Source organism: Acartia tonsa, chromosome 10 (genome assembly GCF_053477335.1).
Source record: "Acartia tonsa isolate MP-2025a chromosome 10, ASM5347733v1, whole genome shotgun sequence".
Lineage (NCBI taxonomy): Eukaryota > Metazoa > Arthropoda > Copepoda > Calanoida > Acartiidae > Acartia > Acartia tonsa.
Genome location: NC_137269.1, coordinates 3045989 through 3072243, shown reverse-complemented (window position 1 = coordinate 3072243; position 26255 = coordinate 3045989). Strand labels below are relative to the sequence as shown.

General features: G+C 31.6%; 1 protein-coding gene across 1 annotated transcript in view; it reads right to left on the bottom strand.

The window, feature by feature from the left end:
• LOC145329188 (signal transducer and activator of transcription 5B-like) overlaps positions 1-24309 on the bottom strand; it is a 116082-nt gene extending 91773 nt beyond the window's left edge. Inside the window, exons 1-2 of the mRNA XM_080173229.1 lie at positions 24184-24309; positions 19695-19785 (exon numbers count right to left, since the gene is read on the bottom strand). Of these exons, the coding sequence (XP_080029355.1) occupies positions 19695-19770 (76 nt within the window). The 5' untranslated portion in view covers positions 19771-19785; positions 24184-24309. The remainder of the gene's footprint in view (positions 1-19694; positions 19786-24183) is intronic.
• Positions 24310-26255: the final 1946 nt, after the last annotated feature.

The following is a 26255-nucleotide window of genomic DNA, read 5'->3' as shown; positions in this document are numbered from 1 at the left end:
AATAAGTATTAGTTTTTAGTCTTTATTCATGAAAATGGTTTTACAAAAAAACTTATCAAACCCCTAATAAACTAGGCAATGTTTTATGTTTATCGCTTTCAGCTTTCTGGAATTGGAATAAACTTAGACATGAAATCTCTAAATAACAACCTATATCAATATAATAAAGTTTTTGTCTGAAGCTTAAGATCTTGGGAATTGCTGGTCAAAAATCATTGTACTTTTCATAAAACTTTATATATGTCTTATGTGGTTTTAAGCTATTTTCTTGACCCATCTCCTTCCTCCCCTAGAGTTTAGGGGCGAAGCAACAAGTAAACTATATACTAAGAATTAGGAGCGAATATTATTAAAAAAAATATATACCTAACATTGTAAGCATTATTATACTAATATACACTGTTTTTTTATATTAACTGCTTAAACAATTAATTAATTCACTGTTATCTTGAAGTTTAATTGTCTCTAGTGAACATTATACTGAGACAAAAATCTAATTAAAACTATTTAGACCTCGAAATTTTAAGGTTGATTGCCCTAAAAGTAAAACATACCCCTTAGGTCGATCTTAAACAATCAACCGAACTTTATTCATCAGAAGGAAAACTTTTCTAAATCTGTCTTTATGTCTGTCCGTCTGTTTTCTATAATATAATGTTTCTCGTATTCATTCGAATCCGGTGGATAGGAACCGGTTCTCATTCATACGAAAAAACTATGTCTAGCATCGTATTATATCCAGCTTTCTACGAATATAGAAATGTAAAATCATAAAAACTGGTTTAATCTTATAATTGTACATTCTATATCCGCGGAAAGCCGTTTATAATACGATGAAAGAAATAACTATTAAATCTCCCATTTTCTTAGCCTTTATCGCTCACGAGTGGCTTCTCCCCATGCTATAGTAAATTATTCGAAATGTAAGGATTCCTTACACTTTTATTTAAAAAAGAAGTAGACTAAAACCATCCCGGAAGCTTTGATGAGATTCCTGAAAATCAAAATCAATCTGATCGGTAGCTATATCTTGTGAGGGTGGTGGTACCCTCCCCTAAAATAATTATAAACCTTCCCAGGACCTATGAAAAGCTAACATGGATAGGAGAACTATATCAGTTCAGCGGTTAGCGAGATCCTACGGTACAATCAGAAAGACAAGCAGCCTGTTACTTTATTATAAGGATTTTTCTGCTAATTTTATTTTTCTAGATCCTTTTTCTACTCAAATATGTGTTTAATAAGCCATCAGTTGTTCTCTTCATTTTTAAGGTCTGATTGAATAAATTATCGTTCAAACTTTCAGCTAACAATTTTAAACTGCAGAAGGGGTAAATTGTTTATCATCTTTTAAACGAGAAATGTATTACTTAATAAAAAAATTATGATATAGTAAATATCACTTAGATTTGGATATCAAATCGATTTAAATTATGAACAGTTTTTGTCTTCGAAGGAGGGGGTTTAAACTTTCCTCTTCAAGACATATAAAAAAGACGTACCATAATTCAAGCAGAAACGCAGACAAATATATTACTGTTTTGTAAAAATGTCTTACATTAAAAGACAAAAAACCCTGCCTAACCCAGCCCTGCAGGCTTACATCAATTAGCAATAAATCAACCCTGTGGGCTTACCTGTCTCAAATTCCGTTTTGACAAAGACAGATGGATCATTATACAGACAGTTTGGCCGTGATCCATTCATAACTGGGCCGTCAAGGTAACAACAAGCCGCAGGCAGCTTTCTTAAACCGACATTTTAACAGATTTTTTTCAAAAATTTTAGACGATTTTTTTGTTGTTCACTTTTTAACCTGTCCAGAATATCTTTTTTTTTCTTCTCAATAATATTGAAGTTCTGAAATTTTATTGTTGATTAAATCAAATTTATTTATCGAAAATGGAAAATAAATATTGTATTGAAAAATTTATAAATTTTGCTGATTGTTTGAAAAAAAATGTAAATACATGTATTATTATATTATTTTAAGATTTCACAATGATTTTACTTTTTTCAACAATAAAGAATATAAATTATTCGCTAAAATTAAATCTTAAACTAATTAAATACCTAAATAATGTTCTATTTTTAGTAAAAAATATTTTTTCTTAAAGCAAATTTGTCTAAATTTGTCTCAGAGTTTTAATCTTTTTATTCTATAGTAATGTTTTAGAACAAAATTATATAATTCTTAAAATATTAAGTATCCCTAAAGTAAAGTAGTAAGGTTTTAAGTTGTGCTTTTAAGAGAAGCTTAGCTTGGGGGGAGGATGGGTTTATCGAGCCCCCCAGGGTGGGTTCCTAGAGGTTGGGGGCGCAAGAGAAGACAATATAACAAGTTGTAATATTAATTAGTCTCAAGCAGCTAAAAATGTCAGGTCATATGGTTGCATCATAAATGACAATGGGATGGCTTTATGCTTTTTTCCTTGCTCACTTACCCTCCTTTAAAGTAAAGATTCCAGGGTTTGTGACAAGACGTCTGTCTGTCTGTAGCTTAAGATCTCGCTAACCGCTGGACCGACATGGTTACTATTATATACACAACCCCCTAAATGTAGGGGCGTAGCCGCTACTATTATATAAAGCAATAAAATTACTTTTTATCATCTGGTGAAAAAGAAAATGACTAAATTAAGATCAGATATTTTCAGGGATTTTAAGGGATAAGTTATATACATCTCCAAACTAAATTACTCCTTCTGTAGATTAAAATTATAAGCGAAAAGTTTTTAATTAACAAATAAGATACTGTGGTTATACAACTTTAGGTACTAGTGTAATTTACAGTCCAATGTCCCCTCCCTCCCTGAGTATTATACAGTGGGTGGGCTTTTAAAATGCTTAATTTCATAAAACTCTAAAAATTTTAAATAAAATTTAATTTTCTAAAAATAAGTTATAAATAAGATTATTTAATATTGTCTAGGTTGTCTTGGTAAGGGGGTAGTACCCTTCCCAAAAAAAGTTATTAACCCATCCAGGACCTATGAAAAGCTACACTGCACTGTAAGGGAGAATCATATCGGTTTCGCAGCTAGATTCTTCGGTACACACAGACAGACATTCCGTAAATTTTATATAAGGATTATTTTTTCAAAAATATTTGGCTAAACAAATTTTCTTTAATTCTTTTAAATGAAATCCACAAAAAAAAACATGAAACATTCATTATTTTTTATAGTGTAAATGTAAGGGGTGAATTATTTCTTTATATGAATTAAAAGGATACTCTTTTATTTTTTTATCAATGACTTTTTTTTAAGAGTTAGCTTTATCCTAAAAAATCAACTATGTATTAAGAGTTGACTTATAATATACTGATTATACGTATTATAAAATTGGCCAAACATTTTTTTTAATAAATTAATTTCAATAAATTGTCTTTGATCTGTAAATTACTACAAATGTAGGCAGGTTAAAATATGCGCGGATTTAAACCCTTGGAGGTGTATCCTCCTTCCTAAAAGGAAAAAAACACCCCTCTTTTTTTCTGCATAACACCCAACTAAACCCCTCTTAATTTATATTTAAGAGGGGTGTCAAAATTGCACACCCCCCCTCGCCTTGCACGCCACTACATGTAAAACTATGACTGTCCTCTGTAATATAATCTCTGACAGAGGTATGATAGTAATTACAAATACAAGTAAAACTATGACTGTCCTCTGTAATATAATCTCCGACAGAGGTAAGATAGTAATTACAGATACATGTAAAACTATGACTGTCCTATGTAATATAATCTCTGACAGAGGTAAGATAGTAATTACAGATACAAGTAAAACTATGACTGTCCTCTGTAATATAATCTCTGACAGAGGTATGATAGTAATTACAGATACAAGTAAAACTATGACTGTCCTCTGTAATATAATCTCTGACAGAGGTATGATAGTAATTACAGATACAAGTAAAACTATGACTGTCCTCTGTAATATAATCTCTGACAGAGGTATGATAGTAATTACAGATACAAGTAAAACTATGACTGTCCTCTGTAATATAATCTCTGACAGAGGTATGATAGTAATTACAGATACAAGTAAAACTATGACTGTCCTCTGTAATATAATCTCCGACAGAGGTATGATAGTAATTACAGATACAAGTAAAACTATGACTGTCCTCTGTAATATAATCTCTGACAGAGGTATGATAGTAATTACAAATACAAGTAAAACTATGACTGTCCTCTGTAATATAATCTCTGACAGAGGTATGATAGTAATTACAGATACAAGTAAAACAATGACTGTCCTCTGTAATATAATCTCTGACAGAAGTATGATAGTAATTACAGATACAAGTAAAACTATGACTGTCCTATGTAATATAATCTCCGACAGAGTTATGATAGGCATCTGAGAGGCGCCGCGGCTATTATACAAGAAATTAACAAATTTACCACACATTATATTGAAAAAAGATGCTCTAAAATTTACGGTGTCCGTCAATTCGTCAATTGTCGATTAATATCCAAAGGATTAGAACCGGTTCTCAGTCATAAGGAAAAAATATGTCTAGCATCTTATTATATCCAGTTTTTTACGAATAAAAATATGCAATCATAAGATTAAAACCAGTTTTTTTAACCCGTGCCCTCGGCATTTAAAAACCAAAGAGAAGGATTATAATGGGTTAGGTTAGGTTGAGTGTACTCCGTCGTTTGTCCTGGGATCTTTTTTAAAAAGAATTTGGTTTGTGGTAAATTTTTAGTACTTGTTAAATTAAGAAAAAAAGTTTAATATTGTCATCCTTGTTTAAAAATTTAGATAATGTTTTGTTGAGGCAATTTTATATCATTAAATGTAGTAAGAGAGATGTTCCTAGACTGTAAACATTTTTAAAATTTATTTCACCATTTTCTAAAATATCTATTTTTAAAAGCGAAGCTTTTCTAGAATAAGAAAGAGTTGAAACTCTATACAAATTATTTACCAGAATGTCCGTACGTTCATTTAGGATTTTTACAACAGTTTTCATGTTATATAATTATCTGATCTTTTTAATGCTGATTCCTAGGACAACAATGTACAATGGTAAATATAAGGATCTCTATAATCAAGTCCTTAAAATTTATGTCCTGTATTTAGGCAGTTTTGCAATAAATTTAGTTAACTTAGTTGATTTAGTTTAGACTTTTATATTCATGATATGCTTATTTAGTTCTGACACTCTACAAGTATTAATGTTCGTTTGTCCTATTGATTTAGAGGTTTGCCCTTATTGATTTTGTCATGCTTGTTTAATAACAACTTTAAGAAAAAAAAGTATTCTGGGTATCTTAATGAAAATATGAAATATGAAGAAAATTTTTTTTTAGATTTTTCTCATAATATTTATTAGAATTACGTCCTTTTCCATTTCCTTTTAGAATTAAAACTTACTAATTTTAAATGGTTTAAAAGTATAAAAATCAAGCCATTTTAAGTCAAATTTACCAAGAACTAAAAAAACATAAAAAAGAGATGTTTTCCTGCATTATTCTTACTAACATAAATACATTTTCTGATATTTTTCATGTTATTCGCATCACAGGATTTATAAAAAAAATTAATAGGAAAAAAGAATTAACTTATAATAAGCTTTTCTGTGGAAAATATTTTTTTTAAAGTCACCTTTGCAGTATACAATTTTGGGATCATGGAACGAAAACAAAGTTTCGTCGTATTTTCACAGAAGCCTTTACCATATTTCTAGTGGAGGGCTTTAACCCTTCGGGGAAATCATTGACATTTACCTAACCTAAAATAACCTTTTAAAAGCTACTATGAAGTGTGAAAATACTATAAAACTCACAATTTTGCTACTTTTTTGTTAGTGTTAATACCAATAAATTGATAAATTGAAGCTAAAACTTATAGGCCTTCATCAAATTGAAAAGAAAAAAAAATCTAGATAGATTACTATGAAAAAAATAATAGATTTTTAACCATTTTTTAGCGGATTTTTTCATTAACATTTAAGCTAAAAAGTAATTCTTTTAACAAATAAAGGCACTTGTGACTTCTCTTTGCTTTTTTAAGCACTTGTTTCACAACATAGAAATAAGGCATGCGTTTTCTTAACGATTAAATTTTTTCCGGTATGGTTTTGAATCCGATTATTAGGTGCTATATTAGCACTGGTTCTGGACCATACTGAAAAATCATGTATCGCATCGTATTTTAGAGAATTATCTACGAATGATAAAATAAAAATTATAATATTAATAACAGTTCTGTTAGCCCGGCCCTTCGCAACTATTCTTATACTTGTGACATTTTACCACCCGCGGAATGCTGTCTATAATACGATGCAATAATAATCTAAAACTACTTTTAGGCCCTTTTTGAAATTTGTAACAGAGCTAAAAGACTTTTCTATTTATATACTAAAGCGACTATTTAAATTTAATAAAATCATATTTAAAAGTTTCAAGCAAATTGTTTATTTTATATCAAGAAATAAGTATTAAGTTTTTTTCAAACAATCAAGAAAATTTTATTTTTAGTATGGTTTCGAAACCGATCATTATCCGATGAATTATAACCGGTTCTGAGGAATACTGAAAAAACAAGTATTGTATCGTTTTTTTCTACGAATATTAAAATAAAAATAATTTTTTGATACTTGTTTTGCTATCCCCGTTCTTTAACCCCATTCGGGGCTAACAAAACTGGAATCAATAATAAGTTTTATTAATTTGATATCCGGAGAAAGCTGTCTATAATACGATTCAATGAATAACTATTCTTTTTTAGTCAAAGAAATATTAGGAACCTTTTTTAAAAGCAAGCACTTTTCCAATGATTTGTTTAAACTTTTCTTTTGGCTTTATCTTTTTTAAAAAGTGTCTTTGAAAATAACAACACTTTTTCCTTATCTAAAAAGAAAGCACTTTTTTTCTATTATGAACTTGAATACTATATAGTAGAATTACTCGGTATTAAAGCATATTTTGTTGTAATACATAAATTCTAACAATTTCAACCTCATAAATTCTATTTCATTTTCGAGAAAATTTGTGTAAATTTGAGTCACTTTGCCAAGAATTTAGTAGTGCAGGAGTATTCCCAGTAAGCAGCGGCGGCAGCGGCCCGAGGGATTTTCCACGGACAAAGTCTGCGAAATACTCCAGCGCCTTCTAGGAGACAACATTGTAATTCTACTAAAACTGCATATAAACTATGAGAGAGGAGAGTAGCGCACTAAAAAATCCCCCCCCCCCTCCCCCCACCACTCCTAATCCCCGCCCCTAAAATATATTCCTACCACGCCCACTTGATCATAACCCTTACTTACTTAACCCCGTTGTTGTTTATTTTGCCACTTCCTTTTTCTTTCATTCAAAAAGCTTCAAAAGCCACCCCCCCCCCCCCCCAACGCCCTTTTTTCAGTATCCTTACATTTACTTGAGTACATTTTCATCATATATCCATCCATTTAACCCTTTCCTGTGTTAGATTGGCCCGCCCCCACCCCCTCCACGCCCCTTGTCCGGGCCGGGGAACACCCCCTTCTGGGTTGTGTTGACGCCCCCGCCCCGCCTACCGGGTGCCGCCCCCCTCTGTTTCTGTATAAAAATGGTGTTTAATGTAAATGGTTTTCTTTCAGACTTTACTGCTTTAAGCCATTGTATACATTACAAAACAGCTAAAAAAAATTTTAAAAAATATAACAAAACAGCAAAAAAATTTAGCCAATAGGAAATTTTGTAAATATCATTAACACACTTTTTAAGAAATAAATTCTTTAGAAAAAAACTTTTTGTTGCTTATTTTAGGTTAGGTTAGGTTAAACTAAATGTCTCTTCCACCAAGTGTATGTTCCTTATATAAAAGCAACAGGGTCTGTGTCTATGTCTGACTGTCTTCCAGAAGGATCTAGCTAACCACTGAATCGATATGGTTCTCCTTTAACCTCCTGGAAAGGTTAATAATTGAATAAATTGTAGAAAGGTCGACTCCACCCCACCCCTCTCAAGTGCCCCCACAGGGATAGATGTTTTGTGAGATTTGCTTCTGAATATAGTTTGTGTGGAGTCATATTATTTGTTTAAGAATACTTAAGTATTAAATAATTTTGTCTACAATTTTTGACAATTTTACTACATTGTGCGATCAATGGTTAAAGCAAAATTCAAGTGGTTAAGGGGCGGGGGTTGTATGCTTAACATTTTTAGGTTAAAAAGTGGACAGCTCTGGTTAAGGGGAGAGGGAGGGGGATGATTGGCCCGGCAATTTTTCTGCACCAAACTGTCTGCCATGCACAGAGATGGGATGGGGGGGGGGAAGGGGGGTTGACGGGGTGAACTATTATTGCTATTCTGGTAAAGTCACAATATCCTTTTTGTATTATTAGTCCCACTTTTAAAGAAAACCCACCCTATAAAAAAGTAGTAATAAAACCAATATATGGCAAAGGAAATAGCTATTCTAAATGAAAACCTGGGATTTTAGGGACAATGTAAGGTTAGTAAATTTATGTATGCCCCCTGCCCCCAATTTTGATCAACAAAATTACTACTTTAAATATAGATTAAAATTGTTGGTGGAATTGCTTGGACGGACAATGTTAGTTTGTACTACCCAATCAAATACAATAACAAAATCCCAAAGTTTATAAGCCAACTTATAGCAAACATAGATTTTAAAATGTACAAAATTTAGACTAATTAAAGTCAGCTAAGTAACGCCTACTAATTGTCTGTAAAAATACCATAGGAATTATTTCTTCATCGAAATCGATTAATGTCTGCTGGATTAGAACGGGTTCTCAGCCATACTATAATATCACGAATAGCATCGTATTACAGTAATTTTTCGAAAAATGTTCAAATGAAAATAAAAAAAATTTATTATCTGCGGAAATCTGTCTATGTGTCAACATAAGAATGGTTGTTAGATTCATAGGGGGTCCAAATAACAAAAGTTCCAAAAAAAGAAAATTCACTTTATCGGACCAGTATTTTTTGCAATTTTATTTATTTCAACAGACTGCTTGTTGCATTGCCACTTCGAGAAACTTGAATTTTTAATAATTTTACTAATTCTAATTCAGTTAATTTTTTTCAGAATAAAAATGTTTTGTTGCTCTGATTCTTACAATAGAAATGCATTATAATTGGCAGAAATCTTAAGGAAAAAGACATTGGACGATAAATTGATATATATCCCCAATGATAACAAACAAAACTACCCCTTTTGTAGAGTAAAATTATTGGTTGTAAACTGTAAAGTTTGAACACTGCAAGATAGGAATTATCCAGTTAAAATCCCATAAAATCATCCAAAGTTTTTTAGTCCACAAATAAATACTAGTGGGATTTACCTCCCCTCCCATATAATAGGCAGCATTTGACTTTTTTTGAGGTTTTTTAGGGGCCATATAGAAATATATAAGCTTGAAAGTAAAATTAGAAAATAGTTTTATTTTAGTAGGTCATCGATTTAAAGTTCATTGTCTTATCCCTTAAGATCCTTAATATTAATAAGAAAAACTTTAAAGGTAAATCTATGCCATAAAAATGATACAAATATAAAAATCACTTGTTCTACGAATAAATTTTAAAAAAACTGAATTCTGATCATTTAGATGTTTACGCTATAACTGATTTCCAATTTTAACTCTCTAGATTTCCTTTTTTAACCATCATCATTGATTCTAAATAATAATCGGAGCTCAGGGTAATCACAGAGGAAAAGAGATCAAGAGAAAAGAGGAGAGAGAATTAGGGAGGGGGAGGGGTGAAAATTATTAAACTCTGAGAGGTGAAGAGAGGTGATCCACACCTGTTATGAGTGAAATTCAAGTTTTTGATTATCCTTATACAAAAGTAAAAGGTAGTCTATCTGTACCAAAAGATCTTACTAACTGCCAGACTAATGTTGCTTTTCTTTACAGTAAGGCTTCATATAGATCCCAGAAAGATTTTTCCAGTAACGCTTCCAAACCGATTAATATTCATTGGATTAGAGCTGGTTCTCAGCCATACTGAAATATTATGTATAGCATTGTAGTTTATATTATATCAAGCTTTCTATGAATATAAAAATGTACAAACATTAAATTTAGATATCCACAAAAAGCTGTTTATATTACAATGAGATAAAAAAATATTATCTAATTTTGGAGAGGGTACCACTACCCTCCATAAAGAATACCCCAGGAAAAAAATATAGGGTGTTTGTCAACCATCCAACCTCTTATCCCCCCCCCCCCATTGAGTAGATTTTATGCTTTTCTGTTTATTATTGTTTAAATTGTATGCTTTACACCCAATTAATACTGGCATGTTGTTGTCTTAAAACAACATCTAAGTTTAGGATATAATCTAAATAAATAATCTCTAAATCAGCCAATAGGAAAACAGTGAAAGAACAATTAGGCCATATTAACGGTTAGAAAGTGTACAGATAGCTTTATAAAAGGGCAGTTATTTCAGGGAGTAAGGGAGGTGACAATAAATCGAATATTCAATTTTTAGGAGTCTCAGACTTTGGGTACTGGCTTAAAGGGAATGTGCAAGAATTTAGCAGTTTCTGACTGACTTTGGGTACTAGCGCACCAAATGCTGCTATCTCATTTGTTAGTTTTGAATATTACAGACAAGAATCAATAAACTTAATTTGTTATGCTGGTTTTGGATTTGCATATTATTTTTGTTCACCAGTATTTCCCCCAAATGAGATCTTGTGCTTTATTGGTGCTGATTAATAAAAAAATAACAGTGGAATTTTGCAACCAAAGGAGGCATCTTCATTTCATATTTATTGGAAAAGAATCCTAAATGAATAATAAAGCTGCTATTTTGAAAATTCAGATTTGCATATTATATTTGTTTGGGGTTTAAAAAGATTCACATAGGTCTAGGGATGGTTTTATACTGCTTTATTTTTTAGATTTAAGCTGTGGGATGATTTTAGCATATTTTACCCCTATTAATACAAACCCCTAGATGCTAGGGGCTCATCTGCTATTATATAATAAGTTAGTTATGAATAGTAAATTTCTTTGGATAAAGTTAGCTTTCGGGATATTATATTGTTCAAAATTTTGGTAGCTTGCATTATTAGAATGAAACATATGTAACAAAAAAAAAAAAAAGTGTTTGTCTGCTAGAATTTCTTTCTTTTTAAAGTTTGACCATCTAGATCTACTCAGCTTATAACAACAATGAAATTAATTTGAAAATCTCACAAAACCTATACTCGATTTTCAGCTGTCATTAACGGCATGAACTTTTTAATTGTCCCCCAAATACTATTTTAGAATTATTTGGCTTGTTGGCTATACCTTATTCCTGAGATCTACTGTGTCTTATTCAGGCTAGGTGTGATTATTAAGAATCAACAGGTACGTAAAGGTAACCATAATAAACCTTTTCAAATACATGTACAGTAAAACATTGAGAGAGAAAGAGAGAGAGAGAGAGAGAGAGAGAGAGGGGGGGGAAGAGGGAGAGAGAGAGAGAGACAGGTAGATATTCAAGAGAAGGAGAAGGAGAAAAGAGAATAAATAATCCTAAAAGAAAGAGAGAGATAAAGAGAGAGAGAGATAGAGTGATAGAGAGAGAGAGAGAGAGAGAGAGAGAGAGAGAGAGAGAGAGAGAGAGAGAGAGCGTTTATTAATCAAATGAGAGAAAAGGTGATTTTTTCGTGGAATTAAAGAGAAATGTAAAGAGAACAAGGATGACAACATCCATAAAAGCGAAGCACTAAAACGGTAGGACAAACGGACATTAACACTTGTATGGTATCTGAACTGAATAATCAGAATTTAAAAGTATTAGAGACGAAGCAAAATTGTAAGTAAATTTGTTGAAAAAACTGCTTGAAGCAGGATAATGTTTATGGACATACTTACATTTTTAGGACTTGATTATAGAGTTGCTTCGCTTATAAAATTGTTCGTTGTTGTCCCAGGAATCAATATACCAAAAATCAGATCAAACGGATAATTAGAACACTTGAAAATTTGTTGTTAAAAAAGTAGAAAAGTCAACATTTTAAAATGGACGTACGGACATTCTGGTAATGATTATAGAGTTGCTACGCTTTCTAAATCGTGCCCAACTACTACAGGAATCATCATGCAAAGTTTGAAATTGATAGGACAATTCTAACATGCCTAAATTAACGAATAAAAGCTATCTATCTCGGACGGACGGACGTACGGACGGACGGACGGACGTACGGACGGACGGACGGACCGACCCTAATTATAGAAAAGCTTCGCTTTTAAAAAGGGAATATTTTTTATTTTTCTATGTTTAGAGGGAAAGATATTTTATAATCAATTAATAAACATGTTTAAATATAGATATTATTTATTAATTTTGTACGTACTCGGTGTACTTAATCATATATTTATTCAATTTAAGTTTAGGATCAATATTTCAGATTATATAGTATAATAATAAATTCCAACTTACAAACAAATATAAATAAAACCTATTTTTATAACAAATATATTTGGCAGGGAGGAAGGGGACATTGGGTTGTTTATTAACTAATTTTGATTGGTTGGTTCATTACGTCAAGCGTCAATTTGTTTTAACCACTAATTATAATCTATAGTAATTTTGTGTATCATCATTTAGGATGTACATCAATTTATCGGACATTGTCTTATTTACTAAGTATATTTGCGATAACTTTTATTTAATGAAATCTTCCAATTTTTAACATGTACAAAACGGCCTGCTTAATTGCTTCAAGATCCATGTCAGATCTATATAGGAAATAAATGTCTATAAACGAGCTCAAGTTTTCCAAGGAATATTTGTTTAAAACTCATAGTGCTCCAATAATCCATAATAAACTCTCATTGCCCAGAACGATAAGACCCATTATTTTACTTTATTAAAAATAAATTCCTTTTTTTAATTTCATGTTGCTATTTACCTTATATCAATGTATTTAATTTCTAATCATAAAAAAGAAAATTTAAAGAAGTTGTATCAACTTTTTTGCTTTTTATTTAAGATAGCTAGCCGGTTCTTTCAGTCAGTAGTAGATGTAAAATTTTTCATAGAATTCAGATATGCAATCGGTTTTTTTGTAGACCTCTTATTTTTTAAGTAATTTAAGTTTTTTAAAAAAATAATTAAGTCGGTTTTAAGGTACTAAAACGCAACAAAATAAAAGAAGAAAATAGCCAGTATGAACAAAAATAGTAAGATCTTTAATTTGACACCTTACTTTTAAAATTCTGTTGAGTAATTGTTGAAAAAATCTATTTTTTTAACCTCGGTTAAATCAAAACATTAAACCTAAATATTTTCTCATACAGACATAAAAAATATGGGTTCATATATACCATTAGAATGAGAAAAATAATATGAATCCATTCTAAGCAATATTAAAAAAGTTTTAAAAAATTGTAATAAAGAAAAAGAAAAAATAAAAAGTTTATTTTAAGAATTGTAACTACTAAACTAGCCAATCACAAATCGCAAAAATTGACGAATCGGAAAGCTAAAACTATAAAATTAACCTATAGAATTCCCAGAAAAAAAGGAGAACGTTCATACAATATATACAATAGATACTACAATAAATATAGTGATATTAAAGAACATGTAAAGAATGAAAAATTATGAACAAATATGCATCAGTCTGTTTATAAACTTCAAAACAATGCAGTTAAAAATACATTATTGTTTCTTGTGTTTAAAAAATATCTGCTACATTGCATTGTCTTTTGTTTAGGTTTGGTTCAGGTTTGGTTCAAGCTAACCCTTTAAAGCCGAAAATTATGATTCTTAAAATAAACTTATTTTTTTCATTATAGTTTTATAAAACTTTTCCAATTTTGCTTAGAATAGATTTGTAATATTTTTCTGATTCTAAAGGTATATATGAACCCATGTTTTTTATGTCTGTTTGAGAAAATATTTAGGTCTAAAGTTTTTATTAAACCGAGGTTAAAAAAATAGATTTTTTCAATAATTACTCAACAGAATTTTAAAAGTAAGTAGTCAAATTAAAGATCTTACTATTTTTGTTCATACTGGCTATTTTCTTCTTTTATTTTGTTGCGTTTTAGTACCTTAAAACCGACTTAATTATTTTTTTAAAAAACTTAAATTACTTAAAAAATAAGAGGTCTACAAAAAAACCGATTGCATATCTGAATTCTATGAAAAATTTTACATCTACTACTTACTGAAAGAACCGGCTAGCTATCTTAAATAAAAAGCAAAAAAGTTGATACAACTTCTTTATAAAATAATAAATGTAAGAAAACTCTGTTTTAAAAGAATTCGATTGTGGCGACACTTTGTGTGTTCAAATATTAAACTAAAATTGTAATCATCATCATTAACCCTTTGGTGATTGTAATGTAAAGAAAAAATATAATTTAAAAAATCTTTTTAAAATCATTTAGATTATTAAATATTTACTTTCTTTTAGATAGTAATGCCTGGTGAGGAAAATAGATTTATTGAGAAATAGATATACATATAGAAAACTAGCCAATAGGGAGATAATTATATCGAGCCAACTCTAGTCCTTTTATATCCCTGTATATTTGGTTAGATTTAATTATTATTAGTTATTTCTCGCATCGTATTATAAACAGCTTTATACGAATATAAAAATGTACAATTATGAGATTAAAACTAGTTTTTTTTTTAGCCCCGAGGTGCCGAAGGCACCGGCTAAAAAAACTGGTTTTAATCTTATGATTGTACATTTTATATTCGTATAAAGCCGGATATAATACAATGCTAGACATAGTTTTTTCGTATGGAGGAGAACCGGTTCCTATCCACCGGATTCGAATGAATACGAGAAAAATATTAAAACCAACATAACATGGGAGGAGACATTGGACTGTAAATTACACTTGTACCCAAACTTTTCAAACTCGTTGGTATAAAAACTTTGAGGACTTGATTTATTAATTTTGCACAAACCTAGTAAGAGAAGCTTTTCTATAATTAGGGTCGGTCCGTCCGTCCGTCCGTCCGTAAAGGTTAGCTCTTTTAGTTAATTTAGGCATGTTAAAATTGTCCTATCGATTTCAGACTTTGCCTGATGATTCCTTTAGCAGTGAGGTACGAGTTAGAAAGAAAGTGAAGCAACTCTACAATCGTTACCAGAAAGTCCGTAAGTCCATTTTAAATTTTTAAATTTTTTACTTTTTTTAACAACGAATACTTATGTGATAAAATTATCCGATTGCTCTGATTTTTAGAATACTGATTCCTAGGACAACAAAGTTTTTGTTATTAGCGAAGCATCTCCATAATCAAGTCCTAAAAATGTAAATATGTCCATAAACAATATCCTCTATTTGAGCAGTTTTTCAACAGATTTACTTACAATTTTGATTCGTTCGTTTGTATACAAATTTATATTCTGATTATTCAGTTCCGACACTCTACAAGTGTCAATATAAATTTGTCCTACCGTTTCAGAGCTTCGCTTTCATGGATGTTGGCATACTTGTTTATTTACTCTAATTGAGGAATACCAAGAATTAAAAAAGAGAGAAGCGATGTTCTCGGAGTATTTAGTCCAAACTTTTTTTTTATAGTAGACTTAACATTTTTTAATATCAGTTACTTGCGGCTACGCCTCGAGCGTTTAAGAGAGAACGAGAAAGAGAGAGACATAGAGAGGAGAGAAAGAGAGATACAGAGAGAGAGAGAAGGAGAGAGAGAAAAAGAGAAAGAGAGAGAGAGAGAGAGAGACAGAGACAGAAAGAGAGAAGGGAGAGTGAAAGAAATATAAAGAGAGAGAGACAGAGACAGAGAGAAGGGAGAGAGAGAGAGAAGGGAGAGAGAGAGAGAGAGAGAGAGAGAAAACTACATAGATAGAGAAAACGAGAGAGAAAGAGAGAGAGAAAGAGCGAGGAAGAGAGAGAGAGAAAGAGAGAGAAAAGGGAGAGAGAGAGAGAGAGAGAGAGAGACAAAGAGAGACAGAGAGAAAGAGAGAGTTAGAGAGAGAGAGAGAGAGAGAGATAAAGAAAGAGATCGCATGAGAAAGAAAGATAGAAAGATAAGTTTATGGTATTATATACCCTACCGACAAGGGTAATGTATTGAATAGATGCGCGACTAACAAATATTGATTAATATCTTTAGTAATCCTATAATTAATATAACTACTCTTATATATTGATTTTTATAAGGGAGGGGAAGGTGGGGGTGAAATCTCTCCCACAAATAAAAAGATTTAATATACTTTTTAAAAGCGAAGCTTTTCTATATTTAGGGTCGGTCCGTCCATCCGTAACGGATAATTTTTTTGTTAATTTAGGCATGTTAGAATTGTCCTATCGATTTCAAACTTTGCATGATGATTCCTGTAGTAGTTAGGTACGATTTAGAAAGCGTAGCAACTCTATAATCATTACAAAAATGTCCGTACGTCCATTTTAAACATGTTGATTTTTTTACTTTTTAACAACTAATTTTTATGTGATCTAATCATCCCGTTGATCTGATTTTTGATATATTGATTCCTGGGACAACAAAGTATAATGTTATAAGCGAAGCAACTCTAAAATCAAGTCCTAAAAATGTAAGTATGTCCATAAACATTATCCTGTATAAAGCAGTTTTTCAACAAATTTACTTACAATTTTGTTTCGACTCTTATACATTTATATTCTGATTATTCAGTTCTGACACTATATAAGTGTTAATGTCCGTTTGTCCTACCTTTTCAGTGCTTCGCTTTTATGGATGTTGTTATCCTTGTTTCTTACGGTTGTACGTGGATACGAAAATAAAAAGGGGATTAAAATGTCGGTTTTTAAAGTTTTTATTACATTTTTAAGTCATCATGAGTTTTAAATTCAAGTTAATAGGAATATTATGTATAAATATTTTCCAGTATGGCTTCGAAACCGGTTAATATCCGCTGGATTAGAACCAGTTTTTAGTCACAATGAAAAATCGTACTACAGACAATTTTCCACGAATATTAAAGTAAAAAAGAAAACTGGTTTTAATCTTATAATCTTTCATTTTAATATCTACGGAAAGTTGTCTCTAATACAATGCGATAAATAACTATTCTTAAATCTTGAAATGGTCCTAAAAACTTGCTGATTATGTTTATAAAGTTGCTATGCTTTTCACCTTGGGCTATACTGTTACAGGAATCGCCATAAAAAAAACAAATGGATAACACTAATTGTATTTATATTTACCTCTATCGATTTGTATGTACATAAATAATCAAAAAGTCTCTAATAATCAATTTCCAATGAAATAAATAATATTAAACATTTAACAAATTGTAGATGAATATTTTACAAGGGTAATCAGCCGTTATATCAAACCGCTATTTAAACGCCTTATTTAGCGGTTGTCTATCCTTATATAGAAAAGTAGAGGATGTTTGTCTGATGCATCTAGGTTCTCTGTAATTCATGTAGTAGAGAAGAGCAGAAAAACAGCCTAAAACCATACTACATCTACCATACTAAATCTAAAAACAGAATCGACTAAACCCATTCTCTGACCTATTTAAAGCTTCATTGAAATGGAGAACGCAATCGGTACAGCGGTTTTTGACATTTTAAGCTACAGACAAAGAAAGCTTACTACTTTATATAATAGGATGTGTTAACAAAAAACATTTTAAAACTTGTCACGAAACCTTGATTTTGATATATTTATAATTACAGAGTATAGGAATATTATTATTTACATCTAGGTTTTGTGATTTTTTATATAGAAAACATCATTTTATTTACATCTTACATCTGGGATCTAGAGGGATAAGACAACGGCCGATAAATTGATGTACATCCCTTAAGATGACACACAAAATTTCCCCTTCTGTAGATTATAATTTGTGGTTGAAGTGTTTGGATACTTAACTTAATGAACCAACCAATCAAAATTAAATAAAAGTTACCAAAATTGTTATCCAACGAATAAGAAAACGTTTTTTTTTAATTTTGGGGACTATTTTAATAAACTGCCCAATGTCCGCTCCGCCCCTGATCTTACACATACAATCATCTCAGGGATATCAAGGGATAAGACACTGGAGGATAAATTGATGTGCACCCCAAAAGTTACCTCTTATGTAGATTAGAATTATTGATTTGGTTTGAACACTCCTGAGCTGGATCTTTAAATCATTTAAGTGGTGAGCCAGATCGGGGTGAGCCAACTTTCCACCAATGAGAGCACAGCATTTTATGAAATGCCGCACTGTGATTGGCTGAAATTCGGCTCACCCCGATCTGGCTCACCACTAAAATGATTTAAAGATCCAGCTCTGGTTAAACTAATCAAGTCCAAAAAATCTTCAATGTAACAATTTGAGAGGACAGGTTTATAAAACTTTGGGTGCCAGTATTATTAACATTCCAATGTCCCCTTACTCCCTGCAACAATCTATTATTAGACAAGAGACATTCGTAAACTTTATAACTAATGGGGTTATTATGTTTATTATCATTGGGAATGTACATTAAATTAGCTTCATTAAGATCGTGGTTATACACATCTAAATATCAATGCTATTTACTATTACTATTACTAGTTGTTTCGCTCATAATCTCTCTAGGGAAGGAAAAACTTACTTCTACCTACATTGCATAAAACTAGTTGCTTCTCCCATAGCCTCTAGTGTAGGGTAAATGGGGGCAGCAGTTTTCAAGATCTTAAGCTTCAGGCAAAAACCCTCCTACTTTATATCATAGGATAATAATTAAAATTCTAGAGGCGTAGCCGCTAGTTTTTATCTAAAAGTAAGAAGATGTTTGTGAGTCTGTGTGTACCGAATGATCTAACCAACCGATATGGTTATCCTTTACAATGTAGATTCAATATGGATATTTACCTGGATATTCATAAGGATAGTATGGATATTTACCTGGATACTCATAAGGATAGTATGGATATTTACCTGGATATTCATAAGGATAGTATGGAAATTTACCTGGATACTCATAAGGATAGTATGGATATTTACCTGGATATTCATAAGGATAGTATGGATATTTACCTAGATACTCATAAGGATAGTATGAATATTTACCTGGATATTCATAGGGATAGGGTGGATATTTACCTGGGTATTCATAGGGATAGTATGGATATTTACCTGGATATTTATAGGGATAGTATGGATATTTACCTGGATATTCATAGGGATAGTATGGATATTTACCTGGATATTCATAGGGATATTATGGATTTACCCGGATATACACAAGGATAGTATGAATATTTACCTATATATTCATAGGGATGAATGGATATTTAACTGGGTATTCATAGGGATAGTCTGGATATTTACCTGGATATTCATAGGGACAGTATGGATATTTACCTGGATATTCATAGGGATAGTAAGAATATTTACCTAGATATTCACAAGGATAGTATGAATATTTACCTAGATATTCATAGGGATAGAATGGATATTTACCTGGGAATTCATAGGGATAGTATGGATAATTACCTGGGCATTCATAGGGATAGTATGGATATTTACCTGGATATTCATAAGGATCGTATGGATATTTACCTGGATATTCATAAGGATAGTATGGATATTTACCTGGATATTCATAGGGATAGTATGGATATTTACCTGGATATTCATAGGGATAATACGTATATTTAACTGGATATTCATAAGGATAGTATGAATATTTATCTGAGTATTCATAAGGATAGTATGGATATTTATCTGAGCATACAAAGGGATAGTATAGATATTTACCTGGATATTCATAGGGATAGTATGGATATTCTCGTTTATATCCTGTCTGATAGAAATTAGACTGCCAAGGAATCATGGTGGTTTGATTTTCCTAATTTATTACAAAATCTGGTTTTTAAAAGCGAAGTGATAGATCTTTTTGTTAATTTAGACATGTAAGAATTGCCATAATGATTTCAAACTTTGCGTGGTTTATTTCTATAACAAATAGGTATGATTTTGGAAGTGTGATAACTCTATAATCGTTACCAGAAAGTTAGTACGTCCATATAAAAAATGCTGATTTTTAAACATTTTGACAATATTTTTTATGATATAATATTGCTATTCATCTGATTTTTGGAATAACGATTCTTAGAACAACAAGGTATAGTACTATTAGCGAGGCATCTCTACAATCAAACCCTAAAAATTAATGTATGTCATATTACTGTATCCTATATTTACACAATTTTGCAACAAATATATGTACATTTTCGTTTAGACTTAAAAATTAATGTTCTGCTGAATAAGTTCTGACACTCTGCATGAGTTATTGTTCGTTTGTTGTTCTTTCTGATTTTAGAGCTTTGCTACTACGGATGTTGTCATCCTAGGACAACAAGGTACAATATTATAAACGAAGCATCTCTAAAATTAAACCCTAAGAATGAAAGTGTGTATCCTGTATTTAAGCAATTTTGCAACATAGCTATGCAAAATTTTGTTTAGACATAAAAAAGTTCTAATACTCTACAAGAGTCATTGTAATTTTTTAACTTTGCTGTGTGTATGTAAGATTATCTCGGATGCTAATTAAGATAGACGGCTAAAATTTACTGTGAAGATTCTCTGTACTAAAGAGCATCTAGTATGGTTTTTACTTAGTATGTCTGTTTGACGGTCATACTACAAAAGATTAATACATAATTTTTACAAAAAGATTTCGTGATTTTTTACTAGCTAGGTATATATTATCTATAAAACTGAATAACTGCTCTAAAAGTCAATTAATTCCCACAGGGTTAGGCATAAAAATTACTCCCCCTTCCTTTTTTTCATTTTATTATTATTTCACAAATTAGGGCGGGGGAGGGGGTTTCTATGCTCAGTTGGCACTTTAAAAGAAAACCCTCTTTATTAAAAAAAACTTAGTTTCCCAATGATTGTCTGTTTGTATTTAAGTTACCATGTCAAGTTTCAAATCATTAGGACAATTCTAACATGTCTAAAGTAACGTTTATCTTTTTAAGAATAGTTATTTATCGCATCGTATTACAGCTTTCTGCGAATATAAAAAATTATTAAAAACAGTTTTATTAGCCCCGAGATGCCGAAGGCCATAATGTAGAAAAGCCTTGCTGTTAATAAATATTTATCTATAATACAAAGTAGCTTGATGTCTGTCCGTCCGTCCGTCTGAAGCTTAAGATCTCGGTAACCACTGAACCGATCGAATTCTACTCTTCAGGGAATATTCCTACTGGTCCTGTGGTGGTTTTAGGATATTTTCTTGGGGGGTGGGACACCCCCAACTCCCCCAAAAACAAAAAATCCCTCCCCCATTTTTTTTTACGAATTTCACCTTAACTTTTTTTTCTCGTATTCATTCGAATCCGGTGGATAGGAACCGGTTCTCATCCATACGAAAAAACTATGTCTAGCATCGTATTATATCCAGCTTTCTACGAATATAGAAATGTACAATCAAAAGATTTAAACCAGCTTTTTTAGCCGGTGCCTTCTGCACCTCGGGGCTAAAAAAACAGCTTTTAATCTTATAATTGTACATTCTATATCCGCGGAAAGCCGTTTATAATACGATGCGAAAAATAACTATTCTTTAATCCGCATCAATTAGAAAAATTGATAACCTAATCAAACTAAAAATAAGAATTTAATAATAGTATCAAACCTATCCGGTTTTTATAATTGTTGTTCTAGAGAAAGATTTTATTTTTATAATAAAGAATTTTCCATTTATAACTTCTTAAACTAGTATGACATTAAAAATAACTCCCCAAGGCCCTTTTCTTATTAATCTGGTTTCAAGGGGGGGGGGCTATCTTTCAATTCATCTTTACCATTACCTCAGAGCCACTTCCACGTGTAATGGGATGCAATACTCTAACACCCAAGGATATTAGGTTAAGTAACATCCATCAGACAACAAACCCTATTGATTGCATGACCTTTTTCTGAGAAGTCTAACTGTGCATGGTAGTGAGTTACGCCTGTTTATGGGCCAAGGCATTCCCCCTAATCTTACTATTTATGTCGCGCACCAGACATAGCAGGAGTAGGAAACATTTTAACGTCTTAAGTTATGACGTGGTGTCGGCCCGAGATTTGAACCTATCACATCCCCGGCGACGAGTGGATGCGCTACGTGTTGAGAATTATTTTAGATTTCTAAATCATGCGTTACATACAGACAGACATCTAGAGGCTTTATAGAACACGCTATGCGTTTAAATTTACGACAGATACCCAGGGATTTAAAGGGATGACCGATAAATTGATGCACATCCTAAATGATGATCCACAAAAATACCCTTCCTATAGTGGTTGAAATTTTTGGACACTAATCCCAATGAAACAACAAATCAAAATTCTTTAAAAAGTCCTTAAAGTTATTAAAAGCCAATGAATAAGAAAATGTTATTATAAATTTTTGGGTGTGGGGACTAGAGCAAAAAACAGCCCAATGTTCCCTACCTTCCTGACAAATACCGAATTAACAAATAACAGCGGGTCTTATTTAAATCTAAGGATTTATCCAAAATAATTTTTAGCGTATAATTCTTTATTATCCATAGCGATTTTAAGTCTTTTTAAAGAGAACTTTGAAAATTTAGAAATTAAATCTTTTATTTTAGGCATTAAACCAAACTTTTAAAAATAAAATTTAGAAGCAAAATCTATTTCTTTATAAGGATTTATTTTAGGATTAAATATTTTTAGATTATTTTAATCCCCAGTATATTGACTCTTTATTCAAAGGGAAAGGAAGAAAAGAGGGGGGGGGAGGAGGGGGCATAAAAAAGAATTATATACCATCCAAGGACCAAGGTAAAGCTTTCCTTAAGTGGAAATTCAATCAGAGTACTTGATGGGGGAACACTTCCCAATTTTAATTTTGGTTTCATAAAAAGTAAAAATGAAAGGAAACCAGGAACCATGAGAAGCCTAACCATGAACCATGAGAATCTTCACATTAAAGGAGAACCATATCGGTTCTGCGGTTAACGATAACCATACTGACACACAAACACACAGACGTCCTGTTACTTTCATATAGGATAATCTTTAACCCCACATCTATAACTCCTAGGACGGTTTGAGGCTATTTTATCTATAAATCAAAGTCCTGGCAGGGATTTAGTCTACTTTTCTACTCACTAACTCCAATTTGAGCCTCTAGATGCTAGGGACGAAACCACAAGCAAAACAAGGATAATAACATCCATACAGCAATGCTCTGAAATCAAACGGTAAAACAAACGAACATTAACACTTGTAGAATGTCTAAACTTCGCTTTAAAAAAAATAATTATGCCATTAAAAAGTCTACTTAATTGTAATTCTTTTTTGTAAAGTTTGGTAAGTTTTGATAATTTTATAACTTTTTTACCTATTCATGATACAAGTAGGAAAATTCATGATAATGTATTAAGAATATCTTTATAAAACTTATGTGAACGTAAGAAACCAAATTTATTATAGAAATATGGTTTATTGGTTTTGCTATAAAAATTCATTTTTATAAAACTTAAATGGCAAGTTACTGAAGATTTAGAGTAATTGATTTTTTAATTTAGTAAAAACTTAGGGATGAAGGAAAAGTTGAACTGTAAATTACACAGGTACCCAAAGTTTTACAACTTCCTTATATCATTCGTTGGCTTAAATACTTTACTTAAATTTTGATTGGTTGGTTACCAACTGTGGTAGTGTCATAAATTTTCAACCAAAGGTTTAAATCTACAGAAAGGGTAATTTGGATTATGATAATTTTTTGTGTATATAAATTTATCGTCCATTGTCTTAACCCAACAGATCTTTTTGTAAAACCAGGCAAATAAGGATAAAAATTGGTATTACTAATGGATACAGGTATACTAACATACAAGATAAGTTTGCCATTTACACATAAAAACTACTGACGCTTCAGCAGATTTTAAATGCTACTGCACTGATTGACTTCTGCCTTTCGGGAAGCTTCACATAGGTCCCTATATGATTTTAGACTATTTTATTTTTACAATCAAGCCTAGTGGGTTTGTTTAAGACTAGTTTTTGCCCCCAAAAGAGCCCCAAAATGCCAGGGGTGCAACTACAGAAAGTATTTTTTCTTTGAATTTTGACTTAATCCGAATTTTTTTTCAAAACGTAACTATTTTCAAATTTATACTACATTGATTTATAAAACTAATAATATCTTTCTGAAAAGTCTTAAAACTCTTTTTTTGAAAAATAAATTTAAAACCAGATTTTGTCCTAGAATCACCTTGATCAGAGCACAGGGCCCAAATTGTTGGCAGCCTCACAAATGAAGTCACAAATTTATAAGAATTGGAATGTGATTTTTTAGTATGAGACCGAGAGGGTGTATTAAATTCTTGTTAATTGTGTGGGCTATTTGTGGAAGTATAAAACTGTCTGGTTTCACAAAACTACATTTCACATACACACACACATACAGATACATGGATGCCATCAGCATGGGATGTTTCACCGAGGTTTTGGGCAACCTCAATTATAATCCTTCCCCCCCCCCCCCTCCAATTCGAATCTAATCCAAACCTTCCTTTTTTACCCCTAAAGTCAAGCTAAGGTATGATAAATATATTTCTAGAACACATACCTATCTTTTCTATCTCCTGCAAGCAAGGGTCATTCCTACAGTTTTTTTTAAGCACTATCACAATACATTAGCAAAACAGCTTGGGGTGATAACACACTGTGATATTAATATAATAAACTATTCAAGAAACCCGCCGTTATCTGAACCCATCTCTCGGAGTATACTCTTTTCGTACCCAAGCTTGGAATTGAAAACTTCACGAGGAAAACTGGGGGATACATTTTTATTGGACGGAGAGGCAAAATTTCTCGCCATTGTGCTGACTTTTTATTGGAACATTTCTTTTACCCACGCTTATTTTATATCTGCAGATTTTTGGTTATAAAAAGCGAAGCTTTTCTATAATTAGGGTCGGTCGTACGTCCGTAACAGATAGTTTTTTTCCCGTTAATTTAGGCATGTTAGAATTGTCCTATCGATTTCAAACTTTGCATGATGATTTCTGTAGTAGTAAGGTACGATTTAAAAAGCGTAGCAACTCTATAATTATTACCAGAATGTCCGTATGTCCATTTTAAACAAGTTGATTTTTAACTGTTTTAACAACAAATCTTTATGAGATATAATTATCTGATTTATCTGATTTTTGGAATACTGATTTATAAGACAATTTTGTTTCGACTTTATACATCTATGTTCGGATTGTTTGGTTCTGGTACTATACAAGTGTTAATGTTTGTTTGTCCTTCCGTTTCAGAGCTTCACTTTTATGGATGTTGTCATCCTTATCATATATAATAACTTTTGGTTTTCCTTATAATTTACTTTTTTTTTAAATATTTGCATCAAGAAATATATTTCCAATATAGTATTATAGATTTTTATAAATTTAATTTTTTAAACAAAAATGATATAGAAATTTTTAAATTTTAAAGCAATACAGCAATAATAATTACAGACAGACCAATGAACCAATATACCTTATTGTTCCATAGAATCTTTGCACACAAAAAAAATCAGCCGTCTAACTCAGATAACAGCTGAGTAATTTATCTTTCCTCTTAGGACGGACGGACGGACGGACGGACAGACAAAGTGGGTTATAGAGTAGCTTCACTACTGAAATTGAGAATATAATATATAACATATCAAGGATAAAAAGGGATAAGACCATGGCCGATAAATTGATGTACTTCCCCAATGATGATGCACAAAACTACCCTATTACAATTAGTAGTTGAAACGTTTGGACACTCAACCTAATGAACCAACCAATCAAAATTCAATAAAAATCCCCAAAATTGTTGGAACAATGAATAAGAAAATGTTGATATAAAACTTTGGGGACTAGTGTAATAAACAGCCCAGTGTCTCTTCCTCCCTGTATACCTATCATATTTAGTTACTTATTTCTAAGTTTAACTACTTATGGATGTTGTCATCATTGTATTTATACTTTTCTTATAGTTGTTGGTGCATTATTTACCAAGTGTACCACTTTTCTGCACTACCTCTCCAATTTCGGTAATACTCTATATTTTGGTCCGTTGAGAGATTCAAGGATGCTGGATGGCCAAAAAAAAGTTTCAGAGTCCCTGCTATCTAGCTATCTAGACATCCAGCATCCTTTTTTTTGGCCATCCAGCATCCTTGAATCACCCAACGGACCAAAATATAGAGCATTACCGAAATCGAAGAGGTAGTGCAGAAAAGTGGTACACTTGGCAAATAATGCATCAGTTACAAAAAAAACCATAGAAAATATTAATTGAATC